General features: G+C 40.3%; 1 protein-coding gene across 1 annotated transcript in view; it reads right to left on the bottom strand.

Moving 5' to 3' along the window:
- Positions 1-23,038, bottom strand: part of LOC106612930 (2-(3-amino-3-carboxypropyl)histidine synthase subunit 1) — a 118,675-nt gene that overhangs the window by 46,597 nt on the left and 49,040 nt on the right. Inside the window, exons 4-5 of the mRNA XM_045687017.1 lie at positions 16,341-16,409; positions 8,377-8,533 (exon numbers count right to left, since the gene is read on the bottom strand). Of these exons, the coding sequence (XP_045542973.1) occupies positions 8,377-8,533; positions 16,341-16,409 (226 nt within the window). The remainder of the gene's footprint in view (positions 1-8,376; positions 8,534-16,340; positions 16,410-23,038) is intronic.

Below are 23,038 nucleotides of genomic sequence, written 5' to 3'. Positions count from 1 at the left end.
CAACACTAGATAAAACATCACCACCCAATAACATCACTAGATAAAACACATCACCACCCAATAACATCACTAGATAAAACACATCACCACCCAATAACATCACTAGATAAAACATAATCACCACCCAATAACATCACCACCCAAAACACATCACCACCCAATAACATCACTAGATAAAACACATCACCACCCAATAACATCACCACCCAATAACATCACTAGATAAAACACATCACCACCCAATAACATCACTCGATAAAACACATCACCACCCAATAACATCACTAGATAAAACACATCACCACCCAATAACATCACTAGATAAAACACATCATCACCCAATAACATCACCACCCAATAACATCACTAGATAAAACACATCACCACCCAATGACATCACCAGATAAAACACATCAACACCCAATAACATCACTAGATAAAACACATCACCACCCAATAACATCACTAGATAAAACACATCACCACCCAATAACATCACGACCCAATAACATCACTAGATAAAACACATCACCACCCAATAACATCACTAGATAAAACACATCACCACCCAACAACATCACTAGATAAAACACATCACCACCCAATAACATCACTAGATAAAACACATCACCACCCAATAACATCACTAGATAAAACACATCACCACCCAATAACATCACCACCCAATAACATCACTAGATAAAACATATCACCACCCAATAACATCACTAGATAAAACACATCACCACCCAATAACATCACTAGATAAAACACATCACCACCCAATAACATCACTAGATAAAACACATCACCACCCAATAACATCACCACCCAATAACATCACTAGATAAAACACATCACCACACAATAACATCACTAGATAAAACACATAACCACAAAATAACATCACTAGATAAAACATCACCACCCAATAACATCACCAGATAAAACACATAACCACACAATAACATCACTAGATAAAACATCACCACCCAATAACATCACTAGATAAAACACATAACCACCCAATAACATCACTAGATAAAACACATAACCACCCAATAACATCACTAGATAAAACACATCACCACCCAATAACATCACTAGATAAAACACATAACCACACAATAACATCACTAGATAAAACACATAACCACCCAATAACATCACTAGATAAAACACATCATCACCCAATAACATCACTAGATAAAACACATAACCACACAATAACATCACTAGATAAAACACATCACCACCCAATAACATCACTAGATAAAAACATCACCACCCAATAACATCACTAGATAAAACACATCACCACCCAATAACATCACTAGATAAAACACATCACCACCCAATAACATCACTAGATAAAACACATAACCACACAATAACATCACTAGATAAAACACATCACCACCCAATAACATCACTAGATAAAACACATCACCACCCAATAACATCACTAGATAAAACACATCACCACCCAATAACATCACTAGATAAAACACATCACCACCCAATAACATCACTAGATAAAACACATCACCACCCAATAACATCACTAGATAAAACACATAACCACACAATAACATCACTAGATAAAACACATCACCACACAATAACATCACTAGATAAAACACATCACCACCCAATAACATCACTAGATAAAACACATCACCACCCAATAACATCACTAGATAAAACACATCACCACCCAATAACATCACTAGATAAAACACATCACCACACAATAACATCACTAGATAAAACACATAACCACACAATAACATCACTAGATAAAACATCACCACCCAATAACATCACCAGATAAAACACATAACCACACAATAACATCACTAGATAAAACATCACCACCCAATAACATCACTAGATAAAACACATAACCACCCAATAACATCACTAGATAAAACACATAACCACCCAATAACATCACTAGATAAAACACATCACCACCCAATAACATCACTAGATAAAACACATAACCACACAATAACATCACTAGATAAAACACATAACCACCCAATAACATCACTAGATAAAACACATCATCACCCAATAACATCACTAGATAAAACACATAACCACACAATAACATCACTAGATAAAACACATCACCACCCAATAACATCACTAGATAAAACACATAACCACCCAATAACATCACTAGATAAAACACATCACCACCCAATAACATCACTAGATAAAACATCACCACCCAATAACATCACTAGATAAAACACATCACCACCCAATAACATCACTAGATAAAACACATCACCACCCAATAACATCACTAGATAAAACACATCACCACCCAATAACATCACTAGATAAAACACATAACCACACAATAACATCACTAGATAAAACACATCACCACCCAATAACATCACTAGATAAAACACATCACCACCCAATAACATCACTAGATAAAACACATAACCACACAATAACATCACTAGATAAAATAATCACCACCCAATAACATCACTAGATAAAACACACGACCACCCAATAACATCACTAGATAAAACACCTCACCACCCAATAACATCACTAGATAAAACACATCACCACCCAATAACATCACTAGATAAAACACATCACCACCCAATAACATCACTAGATAAAACACATAACCACACAATAACATCACTAGATAAAACACATCACCACCCAATAACATCACTAGATAAAACACATCACCACCCAATAACATCACTAGATAAAACACATCACCACCCAATAACATCACTAGATAAAACACATAACCACCCAATAACATCACTAGATAAAACACATAACCACCCAATAACATCACTAGATAAAACACATAACCAGACAATAACATCACTAGATAAAACACATAACCACCCAATAACATCACTAGATAAAACACATCACCACCCAATAACATCACTAGATAAAACACATAACCACCCAATAACATCACTAGATAAAACACATCACCACCCAATAACATCACTAGATAAAACACATAACCACACAATAACATCACTAGATAAAACACATCACCACCCAATAACATCACTAGATAAAACACATCACCACCCAATAACATCACCAGATAAAACACATCACCACCCAATAACATCACTAGATAAAACACAACACCACCCAATAACATCACTAGATAAAACATCACCACCCAATAACATCACTAGATAAAACACATCACCACCCAATAACATCACTAGATAAAACACATCACCACCCAATAACATCACTAGATAAAACACATCACCACCCAATAACATCACTCGATAAAACACATCACCACCCAATAACATCACTAGATAAAACACATCACCACCCAATAACATCACTAGATAAAACACATCACCACCCAATAACATCACTAGATAAAACACATCACCACCCAATGACATCACCAGATAAAACACATCAACACCCAATAACATCACTAGATAAAACACATCACCACCCAATAACATCACTAGATAAAACACATCACCACCCAATAACATCACTAGATAAAACACATCACCACCCAATAACATCACTAGATAAAACACATCACCACCCAACAACATCACTAGATAAAACACATCACCACCCAATAACATCACTAGATAAAACACATCACCACCCAATAACATCACTAGATAAAACACATCACCACCCAATAACATCACTAGATAAAACACATCACCACCCAATAACATCACCACCCAATAACATCACTAGATAAAACATATCACCACCCAATAACATCACTAGATAAAACACATCACCACCCAATAACATCACTAGATAAAACACATCACCACCCAATAACATCACTAGATAAAACACATCACCACCCAATAACATCACCACCCAATAACATCACTAGATAAAACACATCACCACACAATAACATCACTAGATAAAACACATAACCACAAAATAACATCACTAGATAAAACATCACCACCCAATAACATCACCAGATAAAACACATAACCACACAATAACATCACTAGATAAAACATCACCACCCAATAACATCACTAGATAAAACACATAACCACCCAATAACATCACTAGATAAAACACATAACCACCCAATAACATCACTAGATAAAACACATCACCACCCAATAACATCACTAGATAAAACACATAACCACACAATAACATCACTAGATAAAACACATAACCACCCAATAACATCACTAGATAAAACACATCATCACCCAATAACATCACTAGATAAAACACATAACCACACAATAACATCACTAGATAAAACACATCACCACCCAATAACATCACTAGATAAAACACATAACCACCCAATAACATCACTAGATAAAACACATCACCACCCAATAACATCACTAGATAAAACATCACCACCCAATAACATCACTAGATAAAACACATCACCACCCAATAACATCACTAGATAAAACACATCACCACCCAATAACATCACTAGATAAAACACATAACCACACAATAACATCACTAGATAAAACACATCACCACCCAATAACATCACTAGATAAAACACATCACCACCCAATAACATCACTAGATAAAACACATCACCACCCAATAACATCACTAGATAAAACACATCACCACCCAATAACATCACTAGATAAAACACATCACCACCCAATAACATCACTAGATAAAACACATAACCACACAATAACATCACTAGATAAAACACATAACCACACAATAACATCACTAGATAAAACACATCACCACCCAATAACATCACTAGATAAAACACATCACCACCCAATAACATCACTAGATAAAACACATCACCACCCAATAACATCACCACCCAATAACATCACTAGATAAAACACATCACCACACAATAACATCACTAGATAAAACACATAACCACACAATAACATCACTAGATAAAACATCACCACCCAATAACATCACCAGATAAAACACATAACCACACAATAACATCACTAGATAAAACATCACCACCCAATAACATCACTAGATAAAACACATAACCACCCAATAACATCACTAGATAAAACACATAACCACCCAATAACATCACTAGATAAAACACATCACCACCCAATAACATCACTAGATAAAACACATAACCACACAATAACATCACTAGATAAAACACATAACCACCCAATAACATCACTAGATAAAACACATCATCACCCAATAACATCACTAGATAAAACACATAACCACACAATAACATCACTAGATAAAACACATCACCACCCAATAACATCACTAGATAAAACACATAACCACCCAATAACATCACTAGATAAAACACATCACCACCCAATAACATCACTAGATAAAACATCACCACCCAATAACATCACTAGATAAAACACATCACCACCCAATAACATCACTAGATAAAACACATCACCACCCAATAACATCACTAGATAAAACACATCACCACACAATAACATCACTAGATAAAACACATCACCACCCAATAACATCACTAGATAAAACACATCACCACCCAATAACATCACTAGATAAAACACATCACCACCCAATAACATTACTAGATAAAACACATCACCACACAATAACATCACTAGATAAAATAATCACCACCCAATAACATCACTAGATAAAACACATCACCACCCAATAACATCACTAGATAAAACACATCACCACCCAATAACATCACTAGATAAAACACATCACCACCCAATAACATCACTAGATAAAACACATCACCACCCAATAACATCACTAGATAAAACACATAACCACACAATAACATCACTAGATAAAACACATAACCACACAATAACATCACTAGATAAAACACATCACCACCCAATAACATCACTAGATAAAACACATCACCACCCAATAACATCACTAGATAAAACACATAACCACCCAATAACATCACTAGATAAAACACATAACCACCCAATAACATCACTAGATAAAACACATAACCACCCAATAACATCACCACCCAATAACATCACTAGATAAAACACATAACCACACCATAACATCACTAGATAAAACACATAACCACCCAATAACATCACCACCCAATAACATCACTAGATAAAACACATAACCACACAATAACATCACTAGATAAAACACATAACCACCCAATAACATCACTAGATAAAACACATCACCACCCAATAACATCACTAGATAAAACACATCACCACCCAATAACATCACCAGATAAAACACATCACCACCCAATAACATCACTAGATAAAACACATAACCACACAATAACATCACTAGATAAAACACATCACCACCCAATAACATCACTAGATAAAACACATCACCACACAATAACATCACTAGATAAAACACATAACCACACAATAACATCACTAGATAAAACACATCACCACCCAATAACATCACTAGATAAAACACATCATCACCCAATAACATCACTAGATAAAACACATCACCACCCAATAACATCACCACCCAAAACACATCACCACCCAATAACATCACTAGATAAAACACATCACCACCCAATAACATCACCACCCAATAACATCACTAGATAAAACACATCACCACCCAATAACATCACTAGATAAAACACATCACCACCCAATAACATCACTCGATAAAACACATCACCACCCAATAACATCACTAGATAAAACACATCACCACCCAATAACATCACTAGATAAAACACATCATCACCCAATAACATCACCACCCAATAACATCACTAGATAAAACACATCACCACCCAATAACATCACTAGATAAAACACATCACCACCCAATAACATCACCAGATAAAACACATCACCACCCAATAACATCACTAGATAAAACACATCACCACCCAATAACATCACCACCCAATAACATCACTAGATAAAACACATCACCACCCAATAACATCACTAGATAAAACACATCACCACCCAACAACATCACTAGATAAAACACATCACCACCCAATAACATCACTAGATAAAACACATCACCACCCAATAACATCACTAGATAAAACACATCACCACCCAATAACATCACTAGATAAAACACATCACCACCCAATAACATCACTAGATAAAACACATCACCACCCAATAACATGACTAGATAAAACACATCACCACCCAATAACATCACTAGATAAAACACATCACCACCCAATAACATCACTAGATAAAACACATCACCACCCAATAACATCACTAGATAAAACACATCACCACCCAATAACATCACTAGATAAAACACATCACCACCCAATAACATGACTAGATAAAACACATCACTAGATAAAAGTGTTGAGCCAGTTCTGGGACTGAACTTCCTTCTGTGTTGGTGAACGTCTTTGAAGAGGGCCCGCTGGACCAAAAGTGTTACCACAGAGTGTCAACACACACACGCAGTGCATTAAAAGGTGAGTGGATGTTTTTCCCCTCAGAACGTCGACTTCAAAAAGATCCCCTAATGGTTAGTATAGAGAGAGGTAAACCTCTGCAGCCAGCTACACTGTGATTCTCCGTTCCCTGGTGGGTTAGTTCTCACCCTTTACTATGACAGCCTGGGTTGTTATCTGAGATGATCCAGTCCTGTCCAGACAAAGGCCTATCACACAACTCAACCACTTAATATACACAGTGGCCCAACGAGGGGTAGAACCAGTGGGACAGATTCAAATCCAGCTCTGTAAAAAAATTACATTATTTTGGAATAACTTAATCTCTCTGTCTGACTACTGTATGTGGATAAGAGAAGAGGTTTTCATACAGGTTTGAAAATTGTGGGGAAAAGGTTTGGTTTTAAAATATAATCTGACAGCAAGAGGAGAGGAGAGATGCCAGAGAACGCTATGATTCTCTCAGTCTCACCCCCCCCCTGTCTCTTCCTTCCAGCATACCAATTAGAGAAAAGGATGAGGCGAGGACGTGGAGGAAGAATCCCAAACAAAGTCAAACACAACGCATGAGAGGAAAACAAGAAGCGGACAGATCAAACGGAGGAGAGAACAAAGAGAAGAGTGCTGAGAGGAGGAAGGAGGGGGGAAGAAGAGGGCTTGAGAGCAGGCTAGAATGGGATTCAATAACCCCCCCATGTAGGACCGATTAAGAACCCCAGGCACACGCGCACAGAACATCCAAATGCCAACTGTTGGAGGGGTGAGGTTTGGCTTTACACTATAGTCTCCACAGGTGCATTTAGCTGCTTGTCTGAGTAACTAAGAGAAGCTGTGCCCCACAAAATGTATTACACATTATTGCATAAGTGAAGGTCTCAGGGTGTGAGAGAGGGGTAGAATCAGGATAAGTATGAGATCTCCAAGATGCAGGCTCATACCTCCATGACCTTAGGGTTGCCCTGCCGGCCCAGCGTGCCCAGGATCAGGCCCCATCTCTTGGCAGAGTGAGCCTTGTCGATGGCCTGGAGCCGGATGGACCGCATGGCTTCATGTTCATAGTACTCCCTGGAGAATATCTTACTGTACGGGTCGTACCTAAACACACACATACACACAAGCACACAGACATACACACAAAAGCACAGGCATTTGCAATCATACACAAACACACAAAACATGCACATCAGCGTGTATTGTTCACAACTGGTATCTACCTCGAGGATAGAAGCGCAAGAGAAAATCCAATCATGAAAATCCATCAAGTATTAAGGCAGTTATATGAGAGAAAAGAGGCATTTTAGAGAAACAAATCTTTCTCTCTCTACCAGGAGAGCTCAGCTCAGCACATCTTGAGATGATCATGTTGTTTATTAGAGACCGAGAGGTGGGCAGTAGTGCATACATGTATACAACAAACACCATCTCATATAAATAGTTTCCCACCAATACAGCTGAGTGGCAATGACACCATAATGACAACCTCCTACAAGGTGAACCACATCACTCCTGTATACAGTCCTTTCGGAAAGTATTCAGACCCCTTGATTTCTTTCCACATTTTGTTACAGCCTTATTCTAAAATTAATGAAATGTTTTTTTCTTCATCAATCTACACACAATACCCCATATTTACAAAGCAAAAACAGGTTCTTAGAAATTTTTGCAAATGTATTAAAAATAAACTGAAATATCACATATACATAGGTACTCAGTACTTTGTTGAAGCACCTTTGGCAGCAACAACAACCTTCTGCCTTCTTGGGTATGACGCTACAAGGTTGGAACACCTGCATTTAGGGAGTTCCCCCCATTCTTCTCTGCAGATCCTCTCAAGCTCTGTCAGGTTGGATGGGGAGCGTCGCTGCACAGCTATTTTAAGCTCTCTCCAGAGATGCTAGATCGGGTTCAAGTCTGGGCTCTGGCTGGGCCACTCAAGAACATTCAGAGACTTGTTCCAAAGCCACTCCTGCATTGTATTGGCTGTGTGCTTAGGATTGTCTCCCCAGTCTGATCACCGACAACAATGAGACAGTGGTGCCAGGACAACAACCTCTCCCTCAACAGGATCAAGACAAAGGAGATGATGTGGACTACAGGAAAAAGGAGGGCCAAGCACACCCCCAATCTCATCGACAGGGCTGTTGCGGAGCAGGTTGAGAGCTTCAAGTTCCTTGGTGTCCACATCACCAACAAACTAACATGGTCCAAGCACACCAAGACAGACGTGAAGAGGGCACGACAAAGCCTATTCCCACTCAGGAGACTGAAAAGATTTGGCATGGGTCCTCAGATCCTCAAAAAGCTCTACAGCTGCACCACCGAGAGCATCCTGACTGGTTGCATCACCGCCTGGTATGGCAACTGCTTCTCCTCCGATCGCAAGTCACTACATACGGCCAAGATCATCACCGGGGCCAAGCTTCCTGCCATCCAGGACCTCTATACCAGGCGGTGTCAGAGAAAGGCCCTAAAAATTGCCAACGACGCCAGACACTCTAGTCATAGACTGTTCTCTCTGTTACCACACGGCAAGCGGTACCGAAGTGCCAAGTCTAGGTCCAATAGGCATCTTAAGAGATTCTACCCCCAAGCTATAAGACTCCTGAACAGCTAATCAAATGGCAACTCAGACTATTTGTATCCCCCCACCCCCATGTTCACGCTGCTGCTACTCTCTGTTTATTATCCATGCATAGTCCCTCTACCTCTACCTACATGTACATATTAACTCAATTACCTTGAATAACCTGTTCCCCCGCCCATTGACTCTGTACCGGTACCCCCTGTATATAGCCTCGCTACTGTTATATTATGACATTATATCACCTTAATTATTTGTTATTTTTCTAATTAATTATCATTTTATTTATTTTTACTTCAGTTTATTTTTGTAAATACTTTAACACTTATTTTTCTTAAAACTGCATTGTTGGTTAAGGGCTTATAAGTAAGCTTTTCACTGTAAAGTCAACTACACCTGTTGTATTCGGCACATGTGACAAATAAAATGATAGTTTTGATACTCCCAGTCCCGGCCGCTGAAAAACATCCCCACAGCATGATGCTGCCACCACCACGCTTCACCGTAGGGATGGTGCCAGGTTTCCTCCAGACTTGGCATTCAGGCTTAATAGTTCAATCTTGGTTTCATCAGATCAGAGAATCTTGTTTCTCATGGTCTGACAGTCCTTTAGGTGGCTGAGGAGTGGCTTCCGTCTGGCAATGGCCTGATTTGTGGTGTGCTGCAGAGATGGTTGTCCTTCTGGAAGGTTCTCCCATCTCCAGAGGAACTCTAGAGCTCTGTCAGAGTGACCATCGGGTTATTGGTCCCCTCTGACCAAGGCCCTTCACCCCCGATTGTTCAGTTTGGCCAGGCGAGTTGAGTCTCATAGCAAAGAGTCGGAACACTTACAGTACCAGTCAAAAGTTTGGACACCTACTCATTCAAGGGTTTTTCTTTCATTTGACTATTTTCTACATTGTAGAATAGTGAAGACATCAAAACTATGAAATAACACATATGGAATCATGTAGTAACCAAAAAAGTGTTAAACAAATCAAAATATATTTTAGATTCTTCAAAGTAGCCACCCGTTGCCTTGATGACAGCTTTGCACACTCCTGGCATTCTCTAAACCAGCTTCATGAGGTAGTCACCTGGAATGCATTTCAATTAACAGGTGTGCCTTGTTAAAAGTTAATTTGTTGAACTTCTTTCCTTCTTAATGTGTTTTAGCCAATCAGTTGCGTTGTGACAAGGCAGGTGTGGTATACAGAAGATAGCCCTATTTGGTAAAAGACCAAGTCCATATTATGGCAAGAACAGCTCAAATATGCAAAGAGAAACAACAGTCCATCATTACTTTAAGACATGAAGGTCAGTCAATCCGGAAAATGTAAAGAACTTTTAAAGTTTCTTCATGTGCAGTCACAAAAACAATCAAGCTCTATGATGATATTGGCTCTCATGAGGACCGCCACAGGAAAGACCGAGACTTACCTCTGCTGCAGAGGATAAGTTCATTAGAGTTAACAGCACCTCAGAATGCAGCCCAACTAAATTCTTCACAGAGTTCAGGTAACAGACACATCTCAACATCAACTGTTCAGAGGAGACTACTTGAATCAGGCCTTCATGGTTAAATTGCTGCAAAGAAACCACTACTAAAGTACACCAATAAGAAGAAGAGACTTGCTTGGGCCAAGAAACACGAGCAATAGACATTAAACCGGTGGAAATCTGTCATTTTGACTGATGAGTCCAAATTAGAGATTTTTGGTTGCAACCGCCATGACTTTGTGAGACGCAGAGTAAGTGAGCGGATGATCTCCGCATGTGTGGTTCCCACTGTGAAGCATGGAGGAGGAGGTGTGATGGTGTGGGGTTGTTTGGTAGTGACACTGTCGTGATTTATTTAGAATTCAAGGCACACTTAACCAGCACGGCAACCACAGCATTCTGCAGTGATACGCCATCCCATCTGGTTTGCGCTTAGTGGGACTATCATTTGTTTTTCAACTGGACAATGACCCAAAACACACCTCCATGCTGTATAAGGGCTATTTGACCAAGAAGGAGAGTGATGGAGTGCTGCATCAGATGACCTGGCCTCCACAATCACCCAACCTCAACCCAATTGAGATGGTTTGGTATGAGTTGGACTGCAGAGTGAAGGAAAAGCAGTCAACAAGTGCTCAGCATGTGTGGGAACTCCTTCAAGATGGTTGGAAAAGCATTACTCATGAAGCTGGTTAAGAGAATACCAAGAGTTTGCAAAGCTGTCATCAAGGCAAAGGGTGGCTACTTCGAAGAACTTAAAATATAAAATATATTTTGATTTGTTTAACACATTTTTGGTTACTACGTGATTCCATATGTGCTATTTCATAGAAAATAGTAAAAAATTAAGAAAAACACTGGAATGAGTAGGTGTGTCCAAACTTTTGACAGGTACTGTATGTAAATAAGGTATGCGGGTTTTTGTTTTTTTCTGATGCATTTGCAAAAATTCCCACCATTTATTTCTGATACATTTGCAATGTTCCCACCAAATGTTTTCCAGGAACTAAGCAAATTTCAGGTCTGCTGAAACGTGATAATTCTGTGCGACTTCCAGTGTGTGTTTACTGTGAACACTGAGGCTCTACCCGCTTTAAGTTACAGTTTTAACAGAGGTCATGTAGGCTACTGTGGCTATTTGATCATAATGTAGGACCTACCAGAGTGGCCTACCATCAAAAACTATAGAGAAAATGCATCCCATAACATTTTAACATGGAAATAGCTGTTCTATCATTCAGCCTACAGTAGCAGCCAGTGTGTAGTGTTCAATGTAGGCCTACATTCTATGAGACTTTTGAAACAAACATGCAGGGCTTGACTGTTTATCCACTTGTTCTTCAGACAAGGAGGTGACTGAGAATGTTGTTGTGTTGTTTGATGCAAGGAACCACTTTACAAAATAAAATGCATTATTAATCCCATAGCATTATTACAGAGAATCAGACAAATGATGCTACCCTCTGCCTATTGGCTACTTAGCTTATTTAAGCCTGTCTCAAAATACAACACTGCCTCTAAGACCAAAAAAAGCTCTTTACCTGACTGGCTTTTTAAAGACGTCTAGAAATGAACACATTTTGTGCTCTTGTAGAGAGCAATCATGCTTCTATTTCTGACTACAAATGATCAATAACTGGGCTAATAACCCACCAAATAGCAAAGGACATGAACAAAATGTGCACACTTGGCTACACGCAGCTCTCGCTTTGATCTCAAAACAACTGCATCTATTCACGACCCCTCATGCTGTAAACACAGTCCAGTTCAACGTAAATGGCACAGATACATATATGGCAATGGTGTATTTGCATATAGACCTACTGCAGCTCTGATTGGTTATGCCGCACCTGTCTGTGTAGAGTACGGACCGAGTCCTGCGCAATAGAAATCCTACGCCGATGTGTTCTGCCGACAACATAATCTCTTGCATAGTTAGTTTTGTTTCAGTATGTTGCATTGAAAGTGGCTAATATTGCGTTGATTCGATCACAAATGCCACATTGAAGGGAAACGTTGATAGTGTTAAAACCTGTTGGGGCTAGGGGGCAGTATTGAGAATTTTGAAAAAAATATGTGCCCATTTTTAACTGCCTCCTACACCAACTCAGAAGCTAGGATATGCATATTATTAACAGATTTGGATAGAAAACACTCTGAATTTTCTACAACTGTTTGAATGGTGTCTGTAAGTATAACAGAACTCATATGGCAGTCAAAACCCTGAGACAAATTCTAACAGGAAGTGGATATCTGATGTGTTGAATTACTTTTAAGCCTATGCCATTGAAACACACAGGGACTTATTAATCATTGAGCACTTCCTACGCCAACCACTAGATGTCAACAATCTTTACAAAGTGGTTTGAGTCTTCTACTGTGAAAACTGACCGAACGAGAGACTTGGAAAGTTGGTCATAAGCGGATGGCCTATACTACTCTGGCGCGCGAGTGCATGTTTGGGTACTCTCGTTCCAATACGTTTTAAAAGAGAATGCAATCGTCCGCCTTGAATATTACTGAAGTTCTGATTGAAAAAGGCCCTAATGATTTATGCTATACAACGTTTGACATGTTTGAACGAACGTAAATATTTTTTTTCCCCTCTTTGGTGAAGACAAGTCCGGCGGGCGACGTTCATGTTTTTGAGTAGCCTACAGGACGCGCTAACAACACGGAGCTTTTTGGACATAAATTATGAGCTTTTTCGAACAAAACTACATTTGTTATGGACCTGGGATTCCTGGAAGTGCCTTCTGATGAAGATAATCAAAGGTAAGGGAATATTTACATTGTATTTTTTAATTTAGATCTCTCCAACATGGCGCCTAGTCTGTATCGCCAAGCCTATTTTTCTGAGCACAGGACCTCGTTTACTGCAAAGTGTGATTTCCCAGTAAAGTTATTTTTAAATCTGGCAATGCGGTTGCGTTCACGAGATGTTAATCTATAATTCTTTGAATGACAATATAATATTTTACCAATGGTATCGAATAGAAATTATTTAATTTGTTGTGCTGATTGACTGGCGGTATTGGAGGGAAAATATTTTCTCAACATCAACGCCATTGTAAAATGCTATTTTTGGATATAAATATGAACTTGATAGACAATACATACATTTTTTGTTCTAACATAATGTCCTAGGAGTGTCATCTGATGAAGATTGTCAAAGGTTAGTGCATAATTTTAGCTGGTTTTCTGCTTTTGGTGATGCCTGTCTTTGCATTGACAAAACATTACACACAGCTATTTTCAATTTACTGTCCTAACATAATCTAACTTTATGCTTTCGCCGTAAAGCCTTTTTGAAATCGGACAACGGGGTTAGATTAAGGAGATGTTTATCTTTCAAAGGGTGTAAGATAGTTGTATGTTTGAGAAATTTGAATTATGACATTTAATTGTTTTCAAATTTGGCGCTCTTGATATTTCACCTGCTGTTGATAGGGTGTACCAGGGGTGGGACGCTTGATATTCTTCTGTGCTCTGCACGGCAGTCGAAGAGAGCAGCGCGGCAGTCCAGGGGAGCTGCGCGGCAGTCTTTGGGCTACCACTCGCCCGTGCAGCTCCCCTTGACTGCATGCAGCTTAGAGGGAACAGTGCTGATAAGCGCCTAAATTGGAAAGCAGTGGCTGTACAGTAACATACAATACATCATGTCAGAGCTCAAGGTCTCCGCTTCACAGCGCAGAATTGGTTTTGACTGACAGCCATTCTGAACTTGAGCACCGCACACGACAAGAAGTTGCCCCATCCCTCCCGCTAATTAGGCAACTTTTGTACATTTTGGTTGTCAGAGAAGGAAATGCTGTAAATAAAGAGGACTCGATGTAGTTTGAAAGATGAGACATTGAGGATTATAACAAATGCTGCTTTGATGTCATAGAAGCAAGCCAAACACCTGTTAGTCCAGATGTGCACTTCACATTTCCATATCATAAAACTCATGCAATATACAGTGTCATCGTTCATATTCACAATGCTTGATGTACAGATAGAAGATGACATGGCGTCATACCCTGGGTTGTCCTGAACAGAATGAGCCTGTTTGTGGTATTGTAAAGACATTTGGCGGGGAACACACACCTGAATGCACTCGTGACTCTATTCTATGCACACCAAAATGATGATCTGCTTCTCTGAATTGCCTTGTGAAAGCCTAACACTGTGAGATCATATTTTGTAACTTAGCTAGCCATGTTGGCAATAAAACACGCTTTCAAATCATGCCCAACTGACCAGATTGCAATTTATAATGGACCATTTTTGGAATGTGTAAACAGTAATTGTGTAAAGGCAGGGATGCAGGGCTGTGCTCCAAATAAAATGACCAGTCTGCTTGCTCTAGTTCCTCAACCGCACAGCAAGGAGAGCTCAAAATAGCACCTTATAGCTGAAGACTCTTCTTTGAGTCATAAAAGTGCATTGAAATGACTTAGGAACTGTGTCGACTGGAGAGGTGTGTTGCCACTTGGAGACACCAGTTAGTCCTCTCACTCAGACCCTTATGTTGCACCTGCCCCCAATGTTCCATTAATATTCTTATCATGTTACTGAATGTATCCAGAGTATTTTCTAATTTCGTTATCAACAAATGTTGCGAAAAGTACAGTAGATGTAAAACACTAATAAAATCAACAGTGTAATGTTTGGATTCAGTCTTGTTCCAGATTCATTGTTTTGTCCTCACTTTTAGTCTAATCATTTTCCCCATAATCTCCAAACTTATGCATATGCTTTCCATATTTCTTCTGTAAGACATATTTCAATTTAGCCCTATAGGCCAATTGGAACGACTGTAAGGAGGTAAAGGGTTATTATATGTATGCTATTATTTACCTGTAGGCATGTATCTCTGGGTTGGCAATCATGATGGACTCCAGGTGGAACCTGCCATCTCCCAGGTAGCTATAAATACAAACACAACACACAGAGAGGCACAGGATGAGAGAGATACAAACACAGTAAGACAGACACACTCCCTGCATACCTGCTGTGGAACAACAATTCTCTCTCTCCATCCCTCCCTCCCTATCTCTCCTTCCTCTCCACCCCCCACCCCTCTCTCCTGGTGAAACAAAGTGGTCTCAGAGGACCTATGCCTGGGGTTCAGGGGTTCAAGGTGTGACCAGGGGCTGCTGATGTATAGGAACACTGCCACACACCACCCCTGTGATGACCCTATGTTGTTTATCCACTACCAGGCTTTTCAATTAACCCAGGGGTGTTATTAGTTGGCCCACCGAGACCAGTGATGGGGCAGGGTTCAAGGGGCGCACGCACAAACATAATTATCATCCCATGGGGTGTTCTGGGAGGAGGCCTGCTATTGGCTGAGTGAAGGGTCCAGGCCTCTGTTACCGTGGCGAGTTCACGGAGGCCCAAGGGGAGACAGACAATTAGAGGATCTAATTAGCCAGCATTTAGGAAAGTGTGTTTGGAACAGGCTGTGGGTGAGCATCCAGAGGGACCCCCAGGAGCCACAACTACCCTCCACACAGACAGACAGGCCTGCACGCATAGACACACACCCAAAATAACACACACCCACGCACTAGTGGTGCGCGGGTTGACTCATAACCTGCAGTCCCCGCGGTTATATCTGGGTTTAGGGTCATGAAATATTGTGTGGATGAAGGGCGGGTGGGTTGAATAAAGAGAAAGTGATGCATAAAAAAATCCATAAATGTATAATTATTGTGCAATTCACATTTATAGGCTACATTGAGGTTTTTCTTTCATTATTTGTAACTGCCATTAGCGTATAAGCCTAAGCTTTAGGGCCTAACTGTACGGACACCAAATACACGGCAATCACCAAATACACGGCAATCACCAAATGCTTTTGGGAATCTGGGCAGAAAAAGTTAACATCGATCCACTGAGGCAAAAAGGACATTGTCAGAGTTGAATTAAATAAGAGAAAAGCTGTAAAATGGAGATTTGAAAATAAAGAGAAGGGAGGGCCAGAACAGTAGTCTAATGTTTGGGAAACATGTTGTGTGCCGACTACAAATTCAACAGTCACAAGATGGGGACTTCAAATACAGAACGTCAAGGAGCTATACTGTTCTGAAATCATCATGAGAGGCCGCAGTGGCTCGCGTACATCCATACCCACATATCAGTCAGTGCCGGTCCTAGCCTTTTCTACACATTTTACCATAGGTTGTAGAGAAAATGTTGCAGTTTTAAACAAAGTTTGCTGAAATTCTACAAATTTTGCCTTGGGGCGAAGATTTTTTCTCTCTCACATAGCCTAATACAATATTAACTCCTGCAGAAAAATGATACATCTTTTTATTTGGGAACAGGAGTGGTGAAATATGATTTATTTACCGTCTGTAACGGTGCTATCTTTATCAGTATCATAAAAGCGATCTGAAATCTTGTCAGAAACATGTTGGGTCGTTTTTCACAGCATTTAATTCCCTTCAAATCTATCAAACTGATGTCATTTGGACATTTACAGATTTCACCTAGATTGAAGCATTCATTCTATCGATGTATGACATTTTCTTGTGAGGAAGGGTTTATTTAGATAATCTGCATGTATCTAATTACAGACTAAAATCAACAGACTAACATACTATAAATAGCCTACCAAAATGTTGGCAACTATAAACAAAAACATAGCTTAGGTTTAAAAAACACAGGCCTCAGATTTTCAATTTATCACATAGTCAGGCGGTTGTGGATGGTTTATTAGCAATAGCGGTTGGGTGAACAAACAGCTGACCCGCGCACCACTAACACGCACACACTCAGTCACTGAGACTAGATGGTGTGTGTGGGGATGTGTGTTCGTGTGTGAGCGCGTGTGCATCTGTGTCTTTGTGTGTATAGCAGGGTAAAAGCAGGGTAATTGTGAGCCAAGAAGAAAATTAAAGACGAGTGATGACTATTGTGCCGAGTGCCGGGTGCTTGCTTTTCAATAATATCCAAGGTCCCTCTATAATCACACTGGCTACAATGAGCCTCCTGCTTTTCAACATCACACCCTGTATGTGTTTCTCTGTTTTAAGAGGTTAGCGTTCTATAGCACTCCTATGAGGGCCTTTGTTATCCTATCATTCATATTGCATTGTCCTTTGTAGGTGAGCTGAGTGATGCTGTGCTATAATGGTGAACAGACTGCACTTGTGAAGGTGGTAAATGACCTTTTAATGGCATCAGACTGAGGCTCTGCATCTGTCCTCGTGCTACTAGATCTTAGTGCTGCTTTTGATACCATCGATCACCACATTCTTTTGGAGAGATTGGAAACCCACATTGGTCTACACGGACAAGTTCTGGCCTGGTTTAGATCTTATCTGCCGGAAAGATATCAGTTTGTCTCTGTGAATGGTTTGTCCTCTGACAAATCAACTGTAAATTTCGGTGTTCCTCAAGGTTCCGTTTTAGGACCACTATTGTTTTCACTATATATTTTACCTCTTGGGGATGTCATTCGAAAACATAATGTTAAATTTCACTGCTATGCGGATGACACACAGCTGTACATTTCAATGAAACATGGTGAAGCTCCAAAATTGCCCTCGCTATAAGCCTGTGTTTCAGACATAAGGAAGTGGATGGCTGCAAACGTTCTACTTTTAAACTCGGACAAAACAGAGATGCTTGTTCTAGGTCCCAAGAACCAAAGAGATATTCTGTTGAATCTGACAATTAATCTGGATGGCTGTACAGTCGTCTCAAATAAAACTGAAGGACCTCGGCGTTACTCTGGACCCTGGACCCTGATCTCTCTTTTGAAGAACATATCAAGACTGTTTCAAGGACAGCTTTTTTCCATCTACGTAACATTGCAAAAATCTGAAACTTTCTGTCCAAAAATGATGCTTTTGTTACTTGTAGGTTAGACTACTGCAATGCTCTACTTTCCAGCTACCTAGATAAAGCACTAAATAAACTTCAGTTAGTGCTAAATACGACTGCTAGAATCCTGACTAGAACCAAAAAATTTGATCATATTACTCCAGTGCTAGCCTCCCTACACTGGCTTCCTGTTAAGGCTAGGGCTGATTTCAAGGTTTTACTGCTAACCTACAAAGCATTACATGGGCTTGCTCCTACCTATCTTTCCGATTTGGTCCTGCCGTACATACCTACACATACGCTACGATCACAAGACGCAGGCCTCCTAATTGTCCCTAGAATTTCTAAGCAAACAGCTGGAGGCAGGGCTTTCTCCTATAGACCATTTTTATGGAATGGTCTGCCTACCCATGTGAGAGATGCAGACTCGGTCTCAACCTTTAAGTCTTTAATGAAGACTCATCTCTTCAGTAGGTCCTATGATTGAGTGTAGTCTGGCCCAGGAGTGTGAAGGTGAATGGAAAGGCTCTGGAGCAACGAACCGCCCTTGCTGTCTCTGCCTTGCCGGTTCCCCTCTCTCCACTGGGATTCTCTGCCTCTAACCCTATTACAGGGGCTAAGTCACTGGCTTACTGGTGTTCTTCCATGCCGTCCCTAGGAGGGGTGCGTCACTTGAATGGGTTGAGTCACTGACTTGGTCTTCCTGTCTGGGTTGGCGCCCCCCCTTGGGTTGTGCCGTGGCGGAGATCTTTGTGGGCTATACTCGGCCTTGTCTCAGGATGGTAAGTTGGTGGTTGAAGATATCCCTCTAGTGGTGTGGGGGCTATGCTTTGGCAAAGTGGGTGGGGTTATATCCTGCCTGCTTGGCCCTGTCCGGGGGTATCGTCGGATGGGACCACAGTGTCTCCTGACCCCTCCTGTCTCAGCCTCCAGTACTTATGCTGCAGTAGTTTATGTGTCGGGGGGCTAGGGTCAGTCTGTTATATCTGGAGTATTTCTCCTGTCTAATCGGGTGTCCTATGTGAATTTAAGTATGCTCTCTCTAATTCTCTCTTTCTTTCTTTCTCTCTCTCTCTCGGAGGATCTGAGCCCTAGGACCATGCCTCAGGACTACCTGGCATGATGACTCCTTGCTGTCCCCAGTCCACCTGGCCGTGCTGCTGCTCCAGTTTCAACTGTTCTGCCTGCGGCTATGGAACCCTGACCTGTTCACCGGACGTGCTACCTGTCCCAGACCTGCTGTTTTCAACTCTCTAGAGACAGCAGGGGCGGTAGAGATACTCTCGATGATCGGCTATGAAAAGCCAACTGACATTTACTCTTGAGGTGCTGACTTGTTGCACCCTCGACAACTACTGTGATTATTATTATGTGACAATGCTGGTCATTTATGAACATTTGAACATCTTGGCCATGTTCTGTTATAATCGCCACCCGGCACAGCCAGAAGAGGACTGGTCACCCATCATAGCCTGGTTCCTCTCTAGGTTTCTTCCTAGGTTTTGGCCTTTCTAGGGAGTTTTTCCTAGCCACCGTGCTTCTACACCTGCATTACTTGCTGTTTGGGGTTTTAGGCTGGGTTTCTGTACAGCACTTTGAGATATCAGCTGATGTAAGAAGGGCAATATAAATACATTTGATTTGAACACTGTCCTTCCTGTATGTCCTGCATTATGCATCAACACACTCCGATTCTGCTCTTAATGTCTGCAGACATTAGCAGCAGGGTCTGAGAGAGGAGAGCCAGGAGTCAGGATTAGACCTGAGGGCATCTGCTACTACAGATATTCATATAGCTGCTCTGTTCTAAAGCATTCAACCATTTTAACATACTTCTCAATTACTGGAATCATATAGATTCTATAACGTATTAAAGACATAGGGCATCTCAGAGACTAATATTCCATCCCTCATCCCACAATGTCCCAGCTACACTCAACTGAAGTCATTTCAACATCTACATAATAGATATCGCAGCAATAGGTCCCTCCGATGCACTTTTACAAATAAACTTTTGAACACAATAAGAGACAACCATTTAGGTGACATTTAGGTGACCTAAACATTTAGGTGACTGAGAGATATTTCAAACTATTCATAAATGTCAAATCTGGTATATGCAAACTAAAATGAATGAAGCGAAATGTAATCCATGGACCATGATACTTCAACAGCCCTTATTTCTATCCATTATTACTGACGCCTCCTGCTGGTTTCCCGTTTCCAGGGTGTGTACTGTTCTGTACTCAGGTATGAGCTGGTTGTATGCTGCCCCTCAGAGCCACTGACATGAGGAGAGAGGGAGAGAGGGAGGGAGAAGGAGAGAGGGGAAAGAAAGGGTGAGAGACTCCGGGAGCTAATTCTCAGTCAAGATAATCAATTATTTCTCCCATCTCACCCCCACCCGCCCCTACACACACATCAAAGACATCCACTTTAGATTAGTGGACGAAGTACAAACCCACCCCTGGCACACACACACGAGCATGGCTATTATTAGGAACCCACTATGTCTTAAAATGCATAGGATTGTGTGTCTATGTTAATACACTGGGGTCGTTTTCTATGTGTACTCACTGTTGCCTGAGTAACAGTGAGTACACAAGCTAGACAGGCTACTTGCAGCATGCATCTGACACAGGGCAAGCCACCTTTGAGAAGCAAGCGAGAGGAGAGAGCAAATGCAGACACCATGGATTCTTTTAACAAAAATATCATACCTCCACACCCTCAGCTTGTATATAAAACTGGCTGCAGAAGCAAACTAAGGGAATATTTTGATTACAGAGCAGATGATGAGGGTCAACCCATCGAAACTAAGGGAATATTTTGATTACAGAGCAGATGATGAGGGTCAACCCATCGAAACTAAGGGAATATTTTGATTACAGAGCAGATGATGAGGGTCAACCCATCGAAACTAAGCAAAAGGTGCTACAAAAAAGCAGTGCAATGCGAGGGCTGTTTCGTTCCAAAAGGAAATAAAAAAACTATTTTACAGATGACATTTGCATTGTAACATTGTCGTTATTCTACTAAATTTGAATAATTTTTGAATGACAATTAAAATAACATATATTCAGCATGACAATCATGTGAGCATTATAATAGAATACACAAACTAAAAGTCTAGAAATGCGCTCATAGCTTGACAGCAATAATATATTAGACTACTTCGCGATTGTCTGGGCTTGCTACTAGTAGTAGTCACTAGCCAGCCAGCAGCCCTGGGTGGAGCATTGCACCCTGGGAAGGGAAATGCATTCTGGGAATTGCAGTAAAAATCCATGCTGTGTAAAATCCATTGTATTTCTATGGTGTACAGACTAATGTAGAAGCTTCAGAAATTAGCTTAAGTCTTTTTGTGTCATTTAATACATTAAATGATTTAGCTGTAATGAATAATGAATCATAGATAATGAATGTCATTTGACCCAATATTTTATCTATAGAAGAGCAAATAACCCTGATATTGTATGTATCAAATTACATTGTAAAACAGTTAGATGTAATGTAATTTTGTCTGCTCCGAGTCACCGATATGTTTTGCATAAGGAAAATTGAAGGGTATTCTTCTGTTATTTAATATGGTGTTGTATTTTTGAAAGACATTGAACAGAAGATATTCTTTGTGTTATTTTATTTGTTCGACCAGGTATCAAAACATTGTTCAATGTGTAAAAATAATAAAGCCCAGCGGTTATTCAGTGTCTTCAGTA

The sequence above is a fragment of the Salmo salar genome, chromosome ssa09, assembly GCF_905237065.1.
Source record: "Salmo salar chromosome ssa09, Ssal_v3.1, whole genome shotgun sequence".
NCBI classification, from domain to species: domain Eukaryota; kingdom Metazoa; phylum Chordata; class Actinopteri; order Salmoniformes; family Salmonidae; genus Salmo; species Salmo salar.
This window is presented reverse-complemented; position numbering and strand designations above follow the sequence as displayed.